General features: G+C 49.7%; 1 protein-coding gene across 1 annotated transcript in view; it reads right to left on the bottom strand.

Annotated features, from left to right (window-relative positions):
- Window positions 1–14,753, bottom strand: part of Castor2 (cytosolic arginine sensor for mTORC1 subunit 2) — a 42,136-nt gene extending 27,383 nt beyond the window's left edge. Inside the window, exon 1 of the mRNA XM_052753907.1 lies at window positions 14,335–14,753. Coding sequence (XP_052609867.1) covers window positions 14,335–14,447 — 113 coding nt within the window. The 5' untranslated portion in view covers window positions 14,448–14,753. The remainder of the gene's footprint in view (window positions 1–14,334) is intronic.
- Between the last annotated feature and the right edge of the window lie 5,780 nt (window positions 14,754–20,533).

The raw sequence follows: 20,533 nt of genomic DNA, 5'->3' as shown, positions 1-20,533 counted from the left end.
GCCCCACATGGTTCTCCTTCCAACTCTTCAGGATGTATATCCAGAAGTGGAAAAGTAATTCTTTTAATTATTTTCCCCTCTCAGATTAAATACACACACACACACACACACACACACACACACACACACACACACACACACAGGTTTATTTATGTGTATGTATGTGTACATGCACATATGTACATATGTGTGGAGGCTGGAAGACGGCTTCAGATCCCCTGAAACTGCGGCTGTGAGCCACCATGTGGGAGCTGGCAACAGAATTCAGGTCCTCTTCAAGAGCAGCAAGTGTTCTTAACTCCTGAGCCATCTCTCCAGCCTTCTCGCCTAGATTTTTTTTGAGACAAGGTCCCATTATGTAGCTCAAGCTGGCTCCAACTCACTCTGTAGACCAGGCTGGCCTTCAATCCCTGCTTTAGTTTGAGTGTTGGGATGACAGTTATGTTCTACTACACTTATCTATTAAAAATTTTAAAAGTTTATTTCTTTATATTTGTGTGTGTGTGTGTGTGTGTGTGTGTGTGTGTGTGTGTGTGTGTGTGTAGACATGAGTGCTATGGTGCATGTGTGGAGGCCAGAGACACCCTGTGGGAGCTACTTTTCCACTTTTACCACGTGGACACCAGGGATTGAACCCAAATCACCAGGCTTGACAGCAATTGCTAGGCCATCCTGCCACCTTGACTTTTACAGTTTTGGAGAAAGTGTCCCACTACTAGTAAGTATTTCACACACCCACCAACAACTTACAAGGGTTCCAATCTTTTTACCTCTTTGCCAGTACTTTATCCATTTAAAGTTTACTGTTTTGAGGGTTTTTTGTTTTTTTTTTTTAAATTTAAATGATGCGTACCTGTGTGTCTGTGACTACCTGAGGAAGCCAGAAGAGGGTGGTGGATTCCCTGGAGCTGGAGCTGTCCCAGGCAGTGAGCTGTCCAGCGTGGGTGCTGGGAGCTGAACTTGGATTCTCTGAAAGAGCAGCCAACGCTTTAACGCCGGGACTCTCTCTCCAGCTTGTTTCATATTCTCAACAGTTGCCATTTGATGGGGGTGAGTGAGGCCCCAACTCTACTTAGGCAGCTTTCTTCTCTGGTCCCGTGTCTTTGGTTTTGTTTAAGAAACGGTATTATGGGGCTGGAGAGATGGCTCAGAGGTTAAGAGCACTGGCTGCTCTTCCTGAGGACCTAGGTTCAATTCCCAGCATCCACATGGTGGCTCACAACCATCTGTGATTTGATCTGGTGCCCTCTTCTGGTGTGTAGGCAGAACACTGTATACATAATAAATAAATTAATCTTAAAAAAAAAAAGAAAAAGAAACGGTATTATGGAGTCCAGGCTGGCTTCCTACTCTGTTACCAATGACCTTGAACTCCTGATCGTCCTGCCTCTATTTCCTCAAGGCTGAGATGTGCGGTGTTGGGGATGGAACTCAGGGCTTCACGCATGCTAGCAACTGAGCTACATCTCCAGCCCCCATGTGGGTCTCCTATCTGTCGATAGCAGCAAATCACAGGATGCTCCACCAAGCAGCAAAAGAAAATGCTATTCTCTGTCAGGGAGGAAGTTTATTTCTTTATATTTGTGTGTGGGTGTGTGTGTGTGTGTATGTCATACCATTGTCAACCAGGGCCTTTCAGCAAAGTGACAAAGGAGGCAACCGTCTTCAATGAGCTGGGACATGTCAGAACAAACGGTGTTCATCAGAGACCCTGAGTTTAAAACCAAATTATTTGATCTCTTTCTCTCTTCTTTTTGGAGGCATGGTCTTGCTGTGTGACCCAGGCTGGTCTTGAACTTGTGAGCCTCCCGCCTCAACCTCCTAAGGACTCAGCGTCCTCACAATATGGCGGCTGGCTTTCTACCGAGCAAAGGCTCCAAGAGGTGGTGAGCACTAGGCAGAGCGTATTCTTTATGACCTAGCCTCGGGTGCTACCAAACACAGAGTCCCGAAGGCACACATTGAAAGTGGAGAGAGAAAGGGGCACAGGAGCTTCTGCATGAAGCATGTTGGAGTCATCAGTCATTTTAAAACCATTTCAGAACCTGGGTATGGTGCTGAGTGTGTGTAATTTCAGCACCTGGAAGGTGGAGGCAGGAGGATTATAAATTCAAGTCTATCCTCAGCTACATAGCTAGTTTGAGGCCAGCCTGGGTTACAAGAGACCCTGTCTCAGCGCAAAACAAACCTATCTGAGATGTTTTAAAATAGGGTATGTGGGAGGCAGGCGGGGCAGAGGGAGAGTTAAAATGCCAGGTGTGATGGTTAATCTTAACACGAAAATGACTGGACCAAGAGGCACTCAGGAGACTGGTAAAGGGCACTCAAGGTGCGTCTGTGTGGCCAGATTGGAGACAAGTAGATCACAAGGGCTCTAACTGGATCGATGACTTCATCTGTTGCTGGATTGAAAATCTGAACAGAGGGACCAATGAAGTTCAGCAGATAAAGGCATTTGCTACCAAGTCCGATGATCTGAATTTGACCCTGGGACTCACATGGTGGAAGGAAAGAACTGACTCCCATAAGCTGCCCTCTGATCTCCATATGCATGCTGTGGTGTGGGCATCATACATACATACTAATACATGCATATATATATATATAATAAAGGAATTTGAATAGATGATAGGGAAGTGATGGCGCTATAGAAGGTGGGACCTGGATGGAGGAAGTAGATGGGGGGCTGTGTCCTTGGGAGCTGTATCTTGTTTTAGTTCCTTCTGCTGTGGGATGTCTTTCTCTACGCTGTGAATATGTGTTGCTCTGATTGGTTGATTAAATAGAGCTGTTTGGCCAATGGTGAGGCAGAATAAGGTTAGGTGGTATATTCCAACTGGAGAGAGAGGAGAAGAAAGGAGAGGTGGAGGAGGCGCTGAGAAGCACCGCCAGGAGAAGATGTAAAAGTACTGGTAAGCCACGAAGCCATGTAGCAATACACAGAAATGGGCTGAGTTAAGTTATAAGAGCTAGCTAGCGAGAAGCCTGAGCCATCAGGCTATACAATTTGTAAGTAATATAAGCCTCTGTGTGTTTACTTGGGTCTGAGTGGCTGTGGGACTGGGTGGGACTCAGGAAAACTTCCGAATACACTCTTCCTGTTATAGCTCCATTCTTCCTGGTCCACTGTGATGTGAACAGCCTCTCCACACACTCCTGAAGCCATGAAATGAGCTGTTTTGCCATGCCCTCCCAGGATGGACCCAAACCTCTGAAACCATAAGCAAAACAAAGGCTTCCTTTCGTAGGCTGTTTATGTCAGGGCTTTTGACACAAACTGAGTAAACTACCATGCCAGGTAAGGAATGTGAGCCTGAAGCAGAAGGCCAGGCTGAGAGCCTGAGGAGGAGGATGAGTCTTCTAAATACATGTGTGTTTGTGTGTGGTGCAGGTGCATGTGTGTGGTGGTTTGCATAAGAATAGGCTCATAGATTTGAATGCTTGGTCATTAGGGAGTGGCACTACTTAACTGGGACTAGGAGGTGTAGCCTTGTTGGAGGAAGTGTGTCACTGGGGGTGGGCTTTGAGGTTTCAAATGCTAAAGCCAGGCCCAGTGTCTCTCTCTTCCTGCTGCCTGCCGATCCGGATGTAGAACTCTCAGCTACCTCTCCAGCACCGTGTCTGCCTGTGTGCCGCCATGCTTCAAGCCATGTTGACAATGGACTAAACCTCTGAAAATGTAAGCCAGCCCCAATGAAATGCTTTCCTTTATAAGAGCTGCATGGTCATGGCTGTCTCTTCACAGTAACAGAACACTGAGCAAGAAATGCATGAGTATGCACATATGTATGTTCCTGTGCAGCACAGAGGCTGTCATTTTTTTTTAAAGATTTATTTATATGTATACAGTGTTCTGCCTGCATGTATGCTGTGCACTAGAAGAAGGCACCAGATCTCTCTAAGGATGGTTTGTGAGCCACCATGTGGTTGCTGAGAATTGAACTCAGGACCTCCTCAGGACCTCTGGAAGAGCAGCCAGTGCTCTTAACCACTGAGCCATCTCTCCAGCCCCTGAGGCTGTCATTCTTTAGGAGTTGCCTACCTTGTTGTTTTGATCCCGGGTCCCTCATTTGCCTGGCCTCTCACTGAACAGGCTAGGGTGGCTGGCCAGCCAGTCCCAGGGGCCCATCTGCCTCTGCCTCCCTAGCACTGGGATTTCACGTGCCCCACCATGCCTGTTTTTTGTAAAATTCGGATTCTAGGGATCAAACTTAGGTCCTCATGTCCTTTACCAACCGAGCTACCTCTATATACCCATTTAAGGATTCTAGCATAGTAGAGATATGGCCAGGGATTTGCAATAAACATCTGAAATCGGTCTCTAATAGCCACCTCTAGGTGGGAGTTTGGGCCCCCACCAGGACTTCCCTTCTCAGGGGGCCCCTGTCAAGCCTGAGGGGTACCACCTTCTACCACTGGCAGAGACCATCTGTTCGTTTGTTTGTTCTCACAGACAGTGTGTGAATGTGTGCCCATGTGTACGGTGCATGGTGTGGACATGGTGTGGACAAGGTATTACGCACGTGGTCATGTGCATATGGTGTATGCATGTGTGCATGTGTGTAAAGGTGCACGTGGGGGCCTGAGCTTGCTGCCTTATGTGCTGTCTCGCTCTTCCAACTAATTCACTGAGGCAGGGTCTGTCAATCAAACCCAAAGCTTGTTAATATGGCTACCTTGGCTGCGGGCTTATTCTGGGGATCCTGTTTCCGCCTCCAAAGCTGGAATTGCAGGTGGGCTATCACACTCACCCAGCATGTATTTATATGGGTTCTGGGGAACCTGAACTTTGGTCCTAGAACTGAAGTTACAGGCTGTTGTGAGTCGCCAGGTGGGTGCCGGGAACCAAACCCAGGTCCTCTAGGAGAGCAGTAATTGCTCTTAAGCTGCCGAGTCGACTCCTTAGCCCCTCTTTCTTTCTATGTGTGCAATAGGTTGTACGGAGTCACGCTTGACTTTTGACATGGGTGCTGGGGATTTGAACTCAGGTCCCCAAGCTTACACAGCAAGAGCTGGTACCTTCTACGTCATCTCTCCAGCCCCTTATCGTCATGTTTTAAAGATACAAGTCTCTCACTGGGGATCTGGGGCTCTTCTATTAGGCTAGAGCAACTGGTCAAAGAACTCCAGGGATCCACCTGTCTCTGCCTCCCTCGTGCTGGGATGACACACGCACGCCACCACTCCTGGCTCTTTTGTGTGGGACCTGGGGATTGGACTCAGGTCCTTACGCTGGCTGGGCAAGCACTTCACCCACAAAGCCATCTCCCCAGCCCCTTGTTTCAAGTCATTAAATTCTGACTGCGACTTCAGCTACGGCAGGTCCCCAATTTCCAGTTAAGAAGGTAACGGCACCAACAGGACAGGCCAAATGTTCCATGGCCATACTTGCCAGGGTGTGGCTGTCTTGAGTTTCCCCTGGAGGCCCCCTAGGGCTAGTCTGTCTTTCCCTAAATGTCCTCAGACAGTGGCCTCAGCTCAGTGTACCCGGGCAAGTGATAAAGATTTAGACACACTTTGTGTAGATTTAAGCTTTTCTTGCATCAATGCCGGTATCCAGCAGTTTGTTGGCAAGACCTTAATAAAGCAGTAATGCAGGGACCCAGCACAGAGCAGTATGAACCAGAGACCTTAAATGGAAGCCCAACCCAGGTGGCAGTTATGGGGTTTCCTATAGGTATGGGCCAATCCACGAAATGGGCTTTTTTTTTGTTTGTTTGTTTTGTGCACAGGTTAGACTCAAGTTTATGCTTCTCCTGCTTCAGTCTGTCAACCCCTGGAATCCTAGGCCCACGCCACCATGTGCCCTATGGTGGCACTTTTCAAAGATCATAACAGGGGCTGGGGGTTTGGCTCAGTTGGTAACGTGCTTGCCAGGCAACCACGAGGAACTGTGTTCAGATTCCCAGCACGGAGGTAAAAAAGCAAATGTGTCAGTGCGTCCTGTGATCTCAGATCTGGGGAGGTGGAGTTAGGATCCTTGGGCTCACTGGCCAGCCAGACTAGTAGAACTGGGGAGCTCCAGGTTCAGTGAGAGACCATGCCTCAAAAACAAGGTGGGGAGAAATAGAGGAATGCACCAGCTGTCAACCTCTGGCTTCTAACTGCTGGGACAGACAGCAGGCACATGTCACCACGGTAAATCACTTGCCCAGGATTCTCTCCTGAGGGCTGAGGAAGTACCTTAGGGGAATTATAGGCAGACATGATACCCCAGTAAGGGGCTGAGGGTATTACTCAGTGCTAGCAGGCTTGTCCAGAATCCCCCCCATTAAGGGCTGGAGTATGGCTCTGGTATAGCACCCTCACACATGCACGCATACATAAGCATACACCAGACACAGACAGACAGACAGACACAAAGATAGCAGCATGTCCCTTGCCTTCCAGTGGTGGCCTTGGCTATCAAGAGGCTCCTAGCGACAGGAATCCAGGCTAGCTTGGGCATCTGGCTGGGTGCTCGGAGTAACAGGTTCTCCCGATCTGAATTCTTGAGTGCAAACCATAGTCACTCCCACCCCTTTCTGGGTATTCTGGGTCCTTTCTATTTTTGTTCTTTATCGGTAAAATCAGGCTTCCACTCCACGGGTCTGCTGTATAGTTGGCATGACCTAACTGACGGGAGGGTCGCAGAAGAGCCTAGAACGTACTACGTTAGTCACAGACTCCATTTCCGGGAGGGCCTGGCTCTAAGGAAGAGAGGGAGGGGTCTGCTTTTCCAGGGTGACAATCTCCGGTCCCTCTAACCAGGTCCTGGGTTCTGAGGCTGTGACAGAGGCCAGCCACAAGCTCTCTAGAGAACAGAAGCAAGTGCTGTAGTGAAGGGGCTGTAGTGAGACCCACCTTGATCAGGGAGCTCACGTCACGTGTCCCCAAACCTCCCCACACTGTGGTTACCCTCTGTCACCTGGATGAAGAGCCCAAAGAATCTGCCCCGTCTCTAGGCTAGAAACTTTCATGTAGTCAGTCCCACCTTAAAGGGGTGAATCCTGATTGGTCCATGGTGGTCTTGTGCATGGTCATGTGACACAGCTCCAACCAATAAGGTGAGAAGGTCTGTGCAAGGCTTGGGGGGGCGGGGAGAGAATAGGGTCTGAGTACTTGGCTGGAGGACGCTGTTGGAAGCCACAGCACTTGCTCTAGCTGGGTTTCTCGCTGTCGACAACGACGCTCTCCCAGCTGCTCCACAGGAGGGCACAGCTATTATATTATATATAATATATCCTTATATTATACACATCCTTATATTATAAGGATGGCCAGTCAGATGAAAAAAAAAATCTTGATGACATCATCACATCTATCACATCTTCAGGTTAACTGATATCGAACAGCCCAGCTCCTAGTACTTTTGGTGGTTCTGAGGGGTGTAACTCTTCCAGAGTGAGTGTTCTACCTGCTAAGCCACGCCCCCAGCCCCTCACTGGGGGATTCTAGGCAGAGGCTCTACCACTGAGCCACACCCCAGCCCCTCACTGGGGGATTCTAGGCAGGTGCTCTACCACTGAGCCACACCCCAGCCCCTCACTGGGGGATTCTAAGCAGGTGCTCTACCACTGAGCCACACCCCAGCCCCTCACTGGGGGAGTCTAGGCAAGAGCTCTACCACTGAGCCACACCCAGCCCCTCACTGGGGGATTCTAGGCAGGTGCTCTACCTGCTAAGCCACGCCCCCAGCCCCTCACTGGGGGATTCTAGGCAAGAGCTCTACCACTGAGCCATGCCCATACCTGTTGCTGTTAGATTTTAGGCATGTGCTCTACTGCTGAGCTACACCCCAAAACCTTTTTATTATTTTATTTTATTTTCCCAGCCAGGATCATACTAAGTTGACCAGGCTGCCTCTGGAGTCATTCTGTAGCTCAAGCAGGCCTTGAACTTGTGATCCTCATGCCTCAGGCTCCTGTGTATTTGAATGACGGGGCCTATACCATCAGTCCCAGCACGAACCTCTTCTTTTCAGTCTATTCTTCTGACAATTTCATGCATGCATTTAATGCACTGCTGTCATTTCCAACCCGCATTACTCTCTCTTACCCTCTCCCTCACACTGAGCCTTTTTCTTTTCACAGACACCCTGTCCCGCATCAACTCCCCTCGCTTCCCTACTTCCTCAGGGCCCGTATCAAATGCTCCCTCCTTCACTGCGGTAGTTCTCAACCCATGGGTTGCAAACCCTTGGGAGATTGCATATCAGACATTTACATTACAATTCATAGCAGAGGCAAATTACAGTTACGAGGTAGCAATGGAATAATCTTATGGTTGGGGGTCACCACAACACAAGGAACTATACTAAGGAGTCACAGCATTAGGAAGGTTGAGAATCACTGGTTCACTGCTTCTCAATTCTGCTCAATAACAACCTGCCATACTCTGTCTTCTAGGTTATAAACCACCATGCCAAGAACACTTTTTTTTTGGTTCTTCAAGACAGGGTTTCTTTATGTAGCCTTGGCTGTCCTAGAACTCGCTCTGTAGACCAGGGTGGCCTCGAATTCACAGATACCCACTTGCCTCTGCCTTCCAAGTGCTGGGATTAAAAGCATGCACCAACACCATCGCTTGGCTAAGATCACTTTTTAAAAGGTTTATCGTATTTTTAAATTATAGGTACAGGTGTGGATATGCACATGAGTGTGGGTGCCTATAGAGGCCACAAGAGGGCGTCAGATCTGGAATTACAGGTGGTTGTGAGCCACTCAATGTGGGTGCTGGGAGTTGAACCTGGGTTCAACTAGAAGAGCAGAATGTGCTTTTAATGACTGAACCCTCTCTCGAGCCCTCCACCCCAGAACACTCTCATATCATCCCTATCTGTTAAGGGTTGGTTGTAAGATGACCTCCGTAGGCTTTAACACTTGACCCTTGAACAGAGCTCAGGCTACTGGTTTGGGAGGTCAAAGAATCTTTAGGGTACGGCGTCTCCCTGGGAGAAGTGAGTCACTGTGGGCAGGCCTTGAAGCTTTTATGGCTGGGCTCCTACTTCCTGTTTGGCATCCACTTCCTGGTCTGCCATGACGCGAGAAGTATTAGCGATGGTCCCTCGGTTATGAATTCCACCGTGCCTTCCCCGCCATGAGAGACTGTCCTGTCAGAGTGTGAGCCAGAGCAAACAGTTCCTCCTTCAAGCTCTGTCCGTCACAGCTCTGAGAAAAGTTAGCTGACATAGGTCCTCTTCCCACACCATACTGTATACAATCAAAGTTACTCTTTAATGTGTACACGAGGGGGCATGGGTGTGCGCAAGCACACGCGTGTATGTTCACACGGAGACCTAAGGTTGACATCAGGTTATCTTTCCTCCGTGGTTCTCTGTCCCCCTTTTCTTCTCTGCCCCCCCTTTTCTGAGACGGTCTCTTCCAACTTGAAGTTCATTGCCCCCTTATTTTAAGGCTTTATTTTTAATTATGTGTGTGTGTGTGTGTGCATGTGTATACATGATTGTGGGTCAGAAGAGGGAACTAGATCCGCTGGAGCAGGAGTTACAGGTGGTTGTGAACTGCTTGATATGGGTGCTGGGAACCGAACCCGGGTCCTCTGTCAAGAGGAGCATGTGTGTACTTGACCACTGAGCTATCTCTCTAGCCTCCAGTCTGTGGGTTTTTTTTTTCCTCTTCTTCAAGACAGGACTTCTCTTTGTAGACCAGGCTGGCCTTGAACTCACAGAGACCCAGCTGTCTCTGTCTTCTGAATGCTGGGATTAAAGGTGTGCGCCACCACTGCCCGGCCATTTTTTTTTTTTTTTTTTTTTTTTTTTTTTTTTTTTAATGTAAGTGCTGGGGAATCCCAACTCATGCAACTCATGCTTGCATACGGGTGTTTTACCGGCTCAGCCATCTCCCCAGCTCCGAAGGCTATCCTTGACTTAGCCACATATTGCTAAGATGTGAAGAAACGGAGCTGCCAAGGGTAAGATGAAATAAACGTGGGTATATCATACAGCTTAAGCCCGGGGTGGAAGCTCACTCCCAGGACTTAAAGGCCAGAGATGGGCAGTTATCCTAATGAGTTCCAGGATATCAGGAGGGTGGGAGGGAGGAGGGACGGGGAGGAGAGAGACCCAATATGAATGAGAATGAATGAATGAACAGCGCTGGATAGAAAGTAGGGGGACTTTCACCAGGCTGCTTCCCACCACTGCCTTCAACAGGCCGTTTTGCAAATACTTAGGGATCGTGTCATAGATTTCAGAGCCAATCACAGAGCTAGAGATTTGACAGCATCTCTGAAGAGCAACCTGGGGCTAGGCAACATGAGGCACACCTTGCAGAAGTGGAGCCCAGCTACCCTGCTCCAGCTTTCTCCCAGGAAAGATACACCTGAGTACTACTAGGTTAAGGAGTCAGAAAAACACTGAAGTTGGATGTGGTATCCCAGGCCTGTCTTCCCAGCCACTTAGGAGGCCGAGGGAGAAAAATTCCTGAGTTCAGGCTTGTCATGGCTACAGAGTGACTTGAGGTCAGCCTGGGCAACTTGGTAAGGCCCTGTATCAAAATAAAAAACTGAAAAAGGCTTGAGGCGTGGCTCAGTGGGAGAGCACCTGCCTAGGATCCCCCAGTGAGGGGCTGGGGTGTGGATCAGTGGTAGAGCACCTGCCTAGAATCCCCCAGTGAGGGGCTGGGATATAGCTCAGTGGTAGAGCACCTGCCTAGAATCCCCCAGTGAGGGGCTGGGGTATGGCTCAGTGGTAGAACACCTTCCTAGAATCCCCCAGTGAGGGGCTGGGGTGTGGCTCAGCGGTAGAACGTGCTTGCCTTGTATGCAGGCAGCCCTGAGTCCAATCCTCAGTGCTGGAAAAAAAAAAAGAAAGAGGCCACAAGGGAACATATGAAGGTCAGTGGTTTGATCCTGTGCTTTTGAATCTTTCTGATCAGCATACTGCGAACAGAAGAGCTGGGGGCACTGTTGAATATGAGCCTCCTCTGTAACCTGTGCTGGCAAAAACAGAGCTTCATCCACAGAGATGTAGACTTGGGCTCTATCACTGATCTCATGACCTTGAGCAAGTTAATCCCTGAGCGCTAAGTTCCTTCTTTGTAAAAGCTATGCCATCAAGTCGTCTCCGTCCCTGTATACACTAGGATATATGTCATGTACATGTCTGTATTTCTATAGAAAGAGAGACTAGATCCCCCTTCCTGCCTAACTCCTACTAAGATATCACATATAATCTAAAGCCTCTTCATCCAGGTAGGCTCCCAGGCTGCCCCAGCCAGTCTACAGTCTCCCCTCTTTCTTTATTTAAAATCATATGTATACGTTTATATCAATGTGTGGGTCTGTGCACATGAGTGCAGGTACCTGCAGAGGCCAGAAGAGGGCACCAGATCCCTTGGAGTAGGACTTCCTGGAGGTTGTGAGCCACCTGCCATGGGTGCTGGGAAGAGGGAACTTAGATCCTCTGCAAGAGCAGCCATCGGGCTTAACTGCTGAGCCATCTCTCCAGGCCTGGGTCTCCTTTCTTCTACCCTGCTGGACCATGTTTATTAACTTCAGCTTTCTAACTATGTCCCTTCCCTTCCCTAGACTGGGCACTTAACTCAGCAGAGGGAAGGGCAATCTATCTCTACATCCCTTGGGCTCAGAGGCACCCAGGCACCGAGTGAGTGTCCTCCAATGTCATTCCAGTCTCTTCCCAGAGTTCTACCTGCTCCACTCCAAGGAGACATTGGGGGAGGGGTTGGCGAGGGGGGAAGGAAGTGACTAAGTCTGCCAGGAGGTGGAGGCAGGGGAGTGCTTGGGGAGGAGGTTCAGGGTGGTGATGTCACTGGTCCTGAGGACCAAAGTGGAATTGACAGGGGTGGAGGGGACACTCCAGGAAGAGATAAACGACGACGATGACGATGTACATACAGGTGGGAAGAGGGAAGAGATGGCAGGCAATCCGTGGGTGTTACTAGCATATCTGCCGGGGGTGGGGGGTGGGGGGGATGGCTAAAGACAAGGATTCTGGATGCAGGTTCCTCAAAAGGCCTTGAATGCCACAGCAAAGACCTGGCCCTAGAGACACAGGGACTGTCTCTTTTAAGCAGGCAGTGTGATATTCTGGAGATGCTTGGTTTGCGGGGAGATGGGTGCTAATGGGAATCTGGACCACCGTGGTGGGGGAGAAGAACCAAGAATTACTACCTGCATGGCTCACGGCTGTAAATAACAACCACACACCACCGCCCATTTCCAGGCACAGTTGTTTTCACATGAATTGAATGACCCACCCCCAGCAAGCAGCTCCTTGGAAAGGAAGTGGGCCTGGCTGTGCTATGTCCATTTCACAGAGGGACAAAAGAGAGACAGAAAAGGACAGTGACCTGGCCCCGGGGCCACTGGGGCTGATTCCAACACGAAGCCACGCCTGGGCTCAGAGTGCATAAGGGCAGTGGTTGTCAGCCCTCAGACCGGCTAGACTCAGCGGTTTCTAGAGTCAGAGCCTGGAGACAAGGAGGTGACCTTTGACCTCTCAGTCATCTTGCAACTGGTCACTTGGGCCTATCCTGGAAGGAACCTTACAAGGGGACAGGGTTTCCCTGGGGTCAGGTGGGCCATTGTGAGCTTGTCTCTCTGAGTCTTAATTTGGGAACTTCGACTTGGACCCTGGGAGCGGCAGATGCGGGATGCCCATAAAAAGGCCAGTCCCTTCACCAAGGCACAGGGCTCACAGTCAGAGGCAGCCTTTCTCCTGTCTATCTACCAAATGCCCCCCTAAAAGCCCTCTTTTTTCCAGCCTGAGAAAGAAAAGAAGAACCAGAGAGCTGTCGGGGCTGCTGAGGTCACAGGTTGGGAGTCTGTTACCTCCAGTCTCGGGGTCCTAGGGATTGTCTAGGGGTGGGCAGAGGGCAGGTGGAGTAGGATTAGCAGGCGTTGACAGAGAGGGGCTTTTTGCACTTGGGGGTGGAGGGGGGGGGTGGGGGAGCGTGTTCAGAATCTGAGCAGTTAGCTTTGTTTTCAAATGACCTGTTTAATGATTTACCTGGGGCCATCCAAGGAGCAAGGGGCTCTCTACTCAGGCAAGGGAGGTAAAGATTTCAAACCTTGCATCCCCACAGATAGAGCAGCCCTCGGAGGAGAGAGTAAACAAGACGCAGAGCTACCTAGCTGGGCTTCATCTTCCAAACAATAGTCCTGACCGAGCTCTGAAAGGTTGAAGTCAGGTCCCTGAGCAAGAACTTTGAACAGGCTCTTTCTCCTGAGCCCAAGCCCATAGGAGACAAGACAGCCTGGCGAGGAGGGAGGGAGGGAGGGGGTGTGTTTGCATTTGACTTCATCTTGACCCATAATGTATTCATTTCTTTGGCAGGGAGGTTGGAGCATCTTCGCCTTTACCGCCCCCCCCCCGCCCCCCCCAAACTAGACCCATCATAATGGTAAGCCAACAAGGTTTAAGTTAACCATAGCTTGCTCCAGTTCCCACTCCACAGGGGGAAAAGGGCAATTAAAAAAAAAAAAAAAAAGACAACCCGACTCTAATCCAACAGGAGTTTATGAAGTCAAACGCACACCTAGCAATGGGAAAAATCCAAGATTTAAAAAAAAAATTTTTTTTTCTTCTTTTTCTTCTTACCTCCCAAGGCCTTCCACTATTTTTTTTCTCCCCCTGCAACATCCAAGCCCAGCCTCCAGGCAGATCCATAAACACGCCTGCTCCTCCCCTTCCATGGTTCAAAATTCCCCCTCCCTCCCACTTTGCTGGACCCCCAAAGAGAAAAGAAATCAGCGACCCTGGCCCCGCAGCCCCTCCCCCGCTGCCTGCACCTCCTCTCTCCTCTCTCTCCAGGCACCTGGAGATAAACATCTACTAATGATTTTATGATTTTTCTGTTCTGGGGTAGACGAGCTCAGCGCCATCCCTCCCCGCTTGCCGGTGGCTACAGGGGGGCCGGCCCAACCAAGAGGAGGGGAGTGGTGGTGGTGGATGGATGGGGGGATGGGGCGTGTTTAGTTTGTTAATTTCCACCTCCGGATCCCCACACCTGTTTTTCATTCATTCATTCATTCGTTCATTCATTCATTCATTCACTCACAGATGCATCACAGAGGCCATTTGGGGAGGTTACTAGAGATCTCAGGGAAGGGGACTGAGATGGGGGGAGGGCTGGGTGTTGGTGGCAGCAGTTGGAGGCGCAGTGGGGTGGGGGGGTTTGGGTGGAGGGGACCCCCAACTAGAGAGCACAGGGGTGGCTTTGTCCGATGCGGGAGGATGGCAGAGATCCCGGGGCGTGGGGGGGGAATGAAGTTGTTTTGCACTGCGTCCCCCCGGGGTGCGCCTCTTTGTCTGTCCCGGGGCGGGTACCATGCGCCCCCCCATTCCCTCGCCCCATACTCTCTTTCTCTCACCTGGTCTTGGAAGACAGGAAGGCAAGTTTGATGAGGCCGTAGGTGAAGAGCGGGATACTCTCCTTGGCGACGCTGGCAACTTGCAGCCGGTGTTCCAGAATGTGCAGTTCCATCGTCCGCCCAGGGCTCCTCCACAGCGGATCATCCGCGGTGGCCCAAGTTGCGGGGGGGTGGGGGGGGTGGGGGGAACGGGGGACGGGGGGGACGGGGACGAGCAGCGGCCCCCGCCCCCTGCGCGCCCCAAGCCGTGGGGCAACCGGCCCAGGGAAGGGGGCCCGGAGCTCGGTGCTGGGCTGATTTGTACTCGATCCAGAAAAAGGAAGCTTGGCAAGTTGCAAAAAAAGGAGGCCTGGGGAGGACCTGCGGGGTGCAGCGAGCTACGGGGTGGACAAGCAAACAGCGCCCGGCGGAGCGCGGCGCCCGGCGCAGCAGCAGCTGGTGTTCGCTGTAACAAACAACTTGCCACTCAAACGCCGGGCCCGTACTGCGCAGGCGCTGGCCGCGGGGCCACGCGATGCCTATCGGGATTTGTAGTCCGTGCTCGCGCTTTTACGCGGCCCTTCCCCCTGGACTACTCCAGCTTGCTGATGTCAAGCCAGGGGGGCTGGGCTGCTGAGCCACGGTGCACCCGGAATGCAAGATTTCGGGGATCCCCAGGGACCTAGAAGAACCCTATGGTACACATAGGGAATTCGGAGCCGACCTAAGCTTAGGTGCATGCTCTGTCGTCGCTCAAACTCAGGATTAGGCGCTTTCTTTGGGGTGTCAAGCGAGCTACCCCTTTCCTCCACAAACAACTCCAGCGTTGGAGAAGGCCTGAGCCTGCCAGGGGAGAGATTTAGAGGAATCGGTGATTGTCGTGCAGCGAAGCCAAAGCAAAAGACAAGGCTTGGGTTAGACAGGGAAGGGTGCCGGGTCCTTGTGGAGAGGTGCTGAGGGCTGAATGAGAGCACGCAGGCAGGGGGAGGGGGGTGCTCAGAGGGAGAGCTGCGCGGCCTTCCAGGCAGAAGGAACACCGTGTCCAAACGCAAGGAAGCGTGAAAGCCCCCACGGTACTGTGTTTGGCTTTGTTGCTGCGGAAAATGTGAGGGAGGAGAGAGATAAGGCAGGCACGGGAACCAGGACCCGGGTCTCCGGGATCATGGGTGCACAGTGGCTGAAGTAACTGTGGATCTCGGGGAGGGGGGAGGGTGCGGGGGTGGGGTGGGGAGCGGACCTGAATCTGAATGAGAGTGATCCTTCGTGTTTCTCACCCCAGGTTTGCATGCTGTCGGGGGACCTGTTCAGCAAATATCCCCCCACCCCCACCCCACCGGGCGAGCCTTTCATGGTTGACTAGGTTTTGAAATCCTTTAGGTTAAAGTTACTGACTAGTGTTTTTGCCCTCTGGCAGAGTACTTTAGGGGATGTGGTGGGTCGAATCTACCTGCTGAGGCAGACAGGAAACTCTTTTTTTTTTTTGGAGGGGAGAAAATCCTGCCTGTCAATCTCACATTCGCAGTCTCCTTCTATTAGGGACTTGCTCTGCTTCCTCATACCGACCAGGGAGTGAACCCTAGAATCTGGAGTATGTCTCATGGCCTGTCCATCCCTCTGCTGCTTTGATTTCACTAAAGATTGGGCCTTGGAGATGGCTCAGGGGGTAAAGACACTTGCCGCCAAGCCTGATGACCTAAGGTAGATCTCCTGACCCAGACCTTGGAAGGAGAGAACTCTTCCAAGAGAACCTCTGGAATAATAATAATAATAATAATAATAATAATAATAATAATAATATAATCGAAAATAATAATAATTGATCGTTCGATTTTTATTTTGTTTTTGAGACTGGGTCTCATTTATCTCATGTTGTCCTTCAATGCTTCATATAGTTGAGGATGACCCTGAATTTCAGATCTTACCTCCATCTCCTGAGTACTGGGATTACAGGTGTGCAGTGCCACATCTGGTTTATGCCATGGTAGGGACGGAACCCCGGACTTCATACATACTAGGAAACACTCTTTGGTTTTTCAAGACAGGGTTTCTTGTCCTTGATCTCGCTCTGTAGACCAGGCTGTCCTTGAACTCACAGAGATCCACCTGGCTCTGTGGATCTGGGATTAAAGGCGTGTGCCACCACCACCTGACTAGGAAACACTTTTAACTGAGGAATGCCAGTCTTCTTTTTCTTTACTTTTAACTAAAAGCTTAAAAATGTATATATTTTGTGTCTATAAGTGATTTTGCCTGTATGTATGTGTGTGCATCACAAGCATGCTTGGTGCCCAGAGAATCCAAAAGTGTGTCAGACCCTCAGGAACTGGAGTTACAGATGGTTGTGAGCTGCTCTGTGGGTGCTGGGAATTGAACCCTGGGTTCTCTGGAAGAGCAGCCAGTGTTCTTAACTACCGAGCCATCTCTCCAGTCCCTTATTTACTTTAGAAGAGATTGGTTTTTATTTTTACTTACGTCTCAGCGTCTCTGTGTGTATATGTTGTGTCTCTTTTGGGGGTATGTGTTCCCTGGAAGACCAGAAGTGGGTCTTGAATCTCATGGAGCTGAAATTAGAGGTGCTCATGAGTCTCTTGACATGGCTGATGAGATTCAAACTCAGGTTCTCTCTTAATCACCAAGGCAGCTCCCCAGCCCTTCTTTTGGTTTTCTGAATTTTTTGGAGACTGGGTTTCCTGTAGCCCAGGTTAGCCTGGAACTCTTGATTTTCTGGCTCCTACCTCTCAAGTTCTTGGGTTGAGGGTATGCCTCTACCACACTTAACAGACCATCCAGAGACTATGTTTCAAGCTGGGCATGCAGCTCAGTGGTAGAGCGCTTGCCCAGCATTTACAAGACCCTGAGTTTGATCCCCAACACTGTAAATAAATAAAATGAAATATTGGGCATGATGGCACTGTATTTCAGTGCTTGGAGGGCGAGGCAGGAGGATTGTTACCAGTTGGAGGCTAGCCTGGGCTACGTAGTGAATTCACAGCAGACTTTGGCTACATAGTGAGAGTCTGTCTTGAAAAACCATAACTAACTTAACTATAAGAATCTGTCTCCCTCCTCTAAAACTCTGTTCCATAAAGGCAATGATTTTGGGGGCTGGTGAGATGGCTCAGCAGGTAAAGGTGCTTGCTGCCAAGCTTTAAGATCTGAGTTCAAAGCCGGGCGGTGGTGGCGCACGCCTTTAATCCCAGCACTCAGGAGGCAGAGGCCGGCGGATCTCTGTGAGTTCGAGGCCAGCCTGGGCTACCAAGTGAGTTCCAGGAAAGGCACAAAGCTACACAGAGAAACCCTGTCTCGAAAAACCAAAAAAAAAAAAAAAAAAAAAAAAAAAAAAAAAAAAAAGAAAAAAGATCTGAGTTCAATCCCCATGACCCACTTGGAGGAAAGAGATAACCATCTCCCTAAGTTGTCCTTTGACTTTTATATGTATACACACACACACACACACACACACACACACACACACACACACGCACGCACACTCTCTTTAAATAAATGTAATAAATAAAGGCAATGACTTTTGGCTGCTCTCTGTTTGGCTCTCACTTTTAGCAACAGCAACTGGTATATGAGGGAAGGCCACTCATTCAGTGTCTAGGGAATACATACATGCAGAAGCTTATGCCTTTCCAACGGACTCAACAGATCCAGAAGGCCCAGATAGAAATGTATTCAGGAGGCCAGCTTGGTGGTACATAGTCATCATCCTAACACTTGGGAGGCAGAGGATCAGGAGTTCAAGGTCATCCTCAGCAACGTAAAGAGTTCAAGGCTAGCCTGGGCTACATGATGAACCACCTCTTTCCCTCCCCCGCCCCAAATGCATTCAGGGCCCTAAATGGCAACTGCAAGCTATGGTTAGAGTGAAGGTAGTTGGGTGTCACCCAATCAGAAGGGCACATGAAAAAAGGAATTGTGCCGGTAGGCACAGCCTCACAAAACAGCTAACAGGTGACGAGGCAAGACAAACAAGGCTCCAATCAGGATCAGGCCAGTTTTCTGACTCCTGTTCCCAGTGGGCCAAATCACTATTTTCCAATCTGCAGGCTGTGACCTGCAAGGGGATGGGGAAATCAATGTTTCAGGACACGACTAGCTTAAAAACTGAGAATCCAGAAGGGCACAGAAAAATGCCCATGGTAAGGAGAGGTTACTCTGTCACCAGAGTTTATGATTTAGTCACCTGGGTGTGATGTGTGTATAGCCGTAGATTGGATCTTGACATAAAGGTTTCTGTTTGTGTGTGTATGGGGGCGTGGGCAGGCTGGGGATTAAATGCAGGACATCCTCCTGAGTGATGCCTCTTATCCCAGCCCCTCACTGGAAGATTCTAGGCAGGTGTTCTACTGCTGAACCATGGTTCTAGGCAAGCTCTCTAGAGTTAAGACACGATTCAGCTTCCCTCACTGGGGGATTCTTTTTTTTTTTTTTTTTTTTTTTTTTTTTGGTTTCTTGAGACAGGGTTTCTCTGTGTAACAGCTTTGGAGCCCTTCCTGGAACTCACTCTGTAGCCCAGGCTGGCCTTGAACTCATGGAGATCTGCCTGCCTCTGCCTCCTGAGTGCTGGGATTAAAGGCATGTGCCACCACTGCTCGGCTTTCACTGGGGGATTCTAGGCAGGTGCTCTACTGCTGAACCACACCCCAGCCCCTCACTGGGGGATTCTAGGCAGGTGCTCTACCACTAAGCCACACCCCCAGCCCCTCACTGGGGGATTCTAGGCAGGTGCTCTACTATTGAGCCACACCTCAGCCCCTCATGGGGAGGAGCAGATTCTACGTAAGTTCTCGAACACACTGAACTATACTCCTCAGCCCTTCACACGGGAAGATTTACAGCATCCACACTGCCACTGAGCTACACCCCCAACCCTTGACTTTTTGAGACAGGATCTCTCTCACAGCTTATTGTGACCAACTGACATTATAACTCCACATTATTTTATTTCCTTTACACTTAAAAGCTGACACACCATTGAGACACTGGAAAATATGCCAACACGAGTGGAAGAAATTGGCCAATTGTCCTGTTTTCCCTGAGAGCAAGATGGTTTTTTCAGGATGGGGGACTTTCAGTTTAAAAAGCACAGGCCATTCTCCGTTCAACCAAGATGAAGGTGGCCACATCACTTGGAAGCAATTTAGTTATGCAAAGTCATAAAAACCTACATTTAGCCCCGGTAGAGTGGATGGGAGCTGAGCAGCTCTGTGAGCGCAAAATGCACCCGGGAGTTCAGAGACTCCATGTGGGAAAATAATGTAAGTATTTCACAAGTATTTTTTTTTTTTAAATCTTGATTTCCCATTGAAATGATGGTATTTGAGATATTGGGTTAAATAAACTACATTGTTGAAAGTAATAAGATCGCCGGGCGATGGTGGCGCACGCCTTTAATCCCAGCACTCGGGAGGCAGAGGCAGGAGGATCTCTGTGAGTTCGAGGCCAGCCTGGTCTACAAAGTGAGTTCCAGGAAAGGTGCAAAACTACAGAGAAACCCTGTCTCGAAAAACCAACAAAAAAAAAAAAAAAGAAAAGAAAGTAATAAGATCACCTACTTTCCATTTTAATTTTCTTAAAGATTTAATTTTTTTATTTACGAGTCTGTATGTAAGTCTGTGTGTTTGTATGTGCATGTCCGTGCAGGAGCCTGTGGAGACCGGAGGAAGGTATCAGATCAGCTGGAGCTGGATTTACAGGTAGCTGTGAGCCACCTGACAAGGCTCGTAAGCACTGAGCCATTTCTCCTGCCCCATCAGCATTTCTATGTTTTATGATTTTTTTCATGTGTTTGTGTGTATATGGTATGTAAGTAAGTGTGTGTACGTGTGTACAGGTGCTTCTGTGTGAGTATGTGGAAGCCAGGGGTTGCCATTAGGAGCCTCCCTTGATCACTTACTTTTCTTCTTACTAGTTGAAACAACATCTCTCAGTTGAACCCAGAACTCACCACTATGATATGACTGGTCATGCTAGCCGGCATGCTCTTGGGAACACCCTATCTCTACTTTTTGAGTGAGCACTGGAATTATAAGTGGGCTGCCATGACCACAAGGATTTTGTTTTGTTTTGATTTTTGGAGACAAAGTCTCTTTGTTATATAGCTCTGGCTGTCCTGGAACTCACTGTATAGACCAGGATGTCCTGGAACTCACAGAGATTCCACCTGCCCCTGCCTCTGGAGTACTGGGATTAAAGGCGTGTGCCACCACTG

This window comes from Peromyscus californicus, unplaced genomic scaffold (genome assembly GCF_007827085.1).
Source record: "Peromyscus californicus insignis strain IS unplaced genomic scaffold, ASM782708v3 Scaffold_2__1_contigs__length_46816999, whole genome shotgun sequence".
NCBI lineage: Eukaryota > Metazoa > Chordata > Mammalia > Rodentia > Cricetidae > Peromyscus > Peromyscus californicus.
The sequence above is the reverse complement of the archived record's forward strand: the minus strand, read 5'-3'. Positions and strand labels throughout refer to the sequence as shown.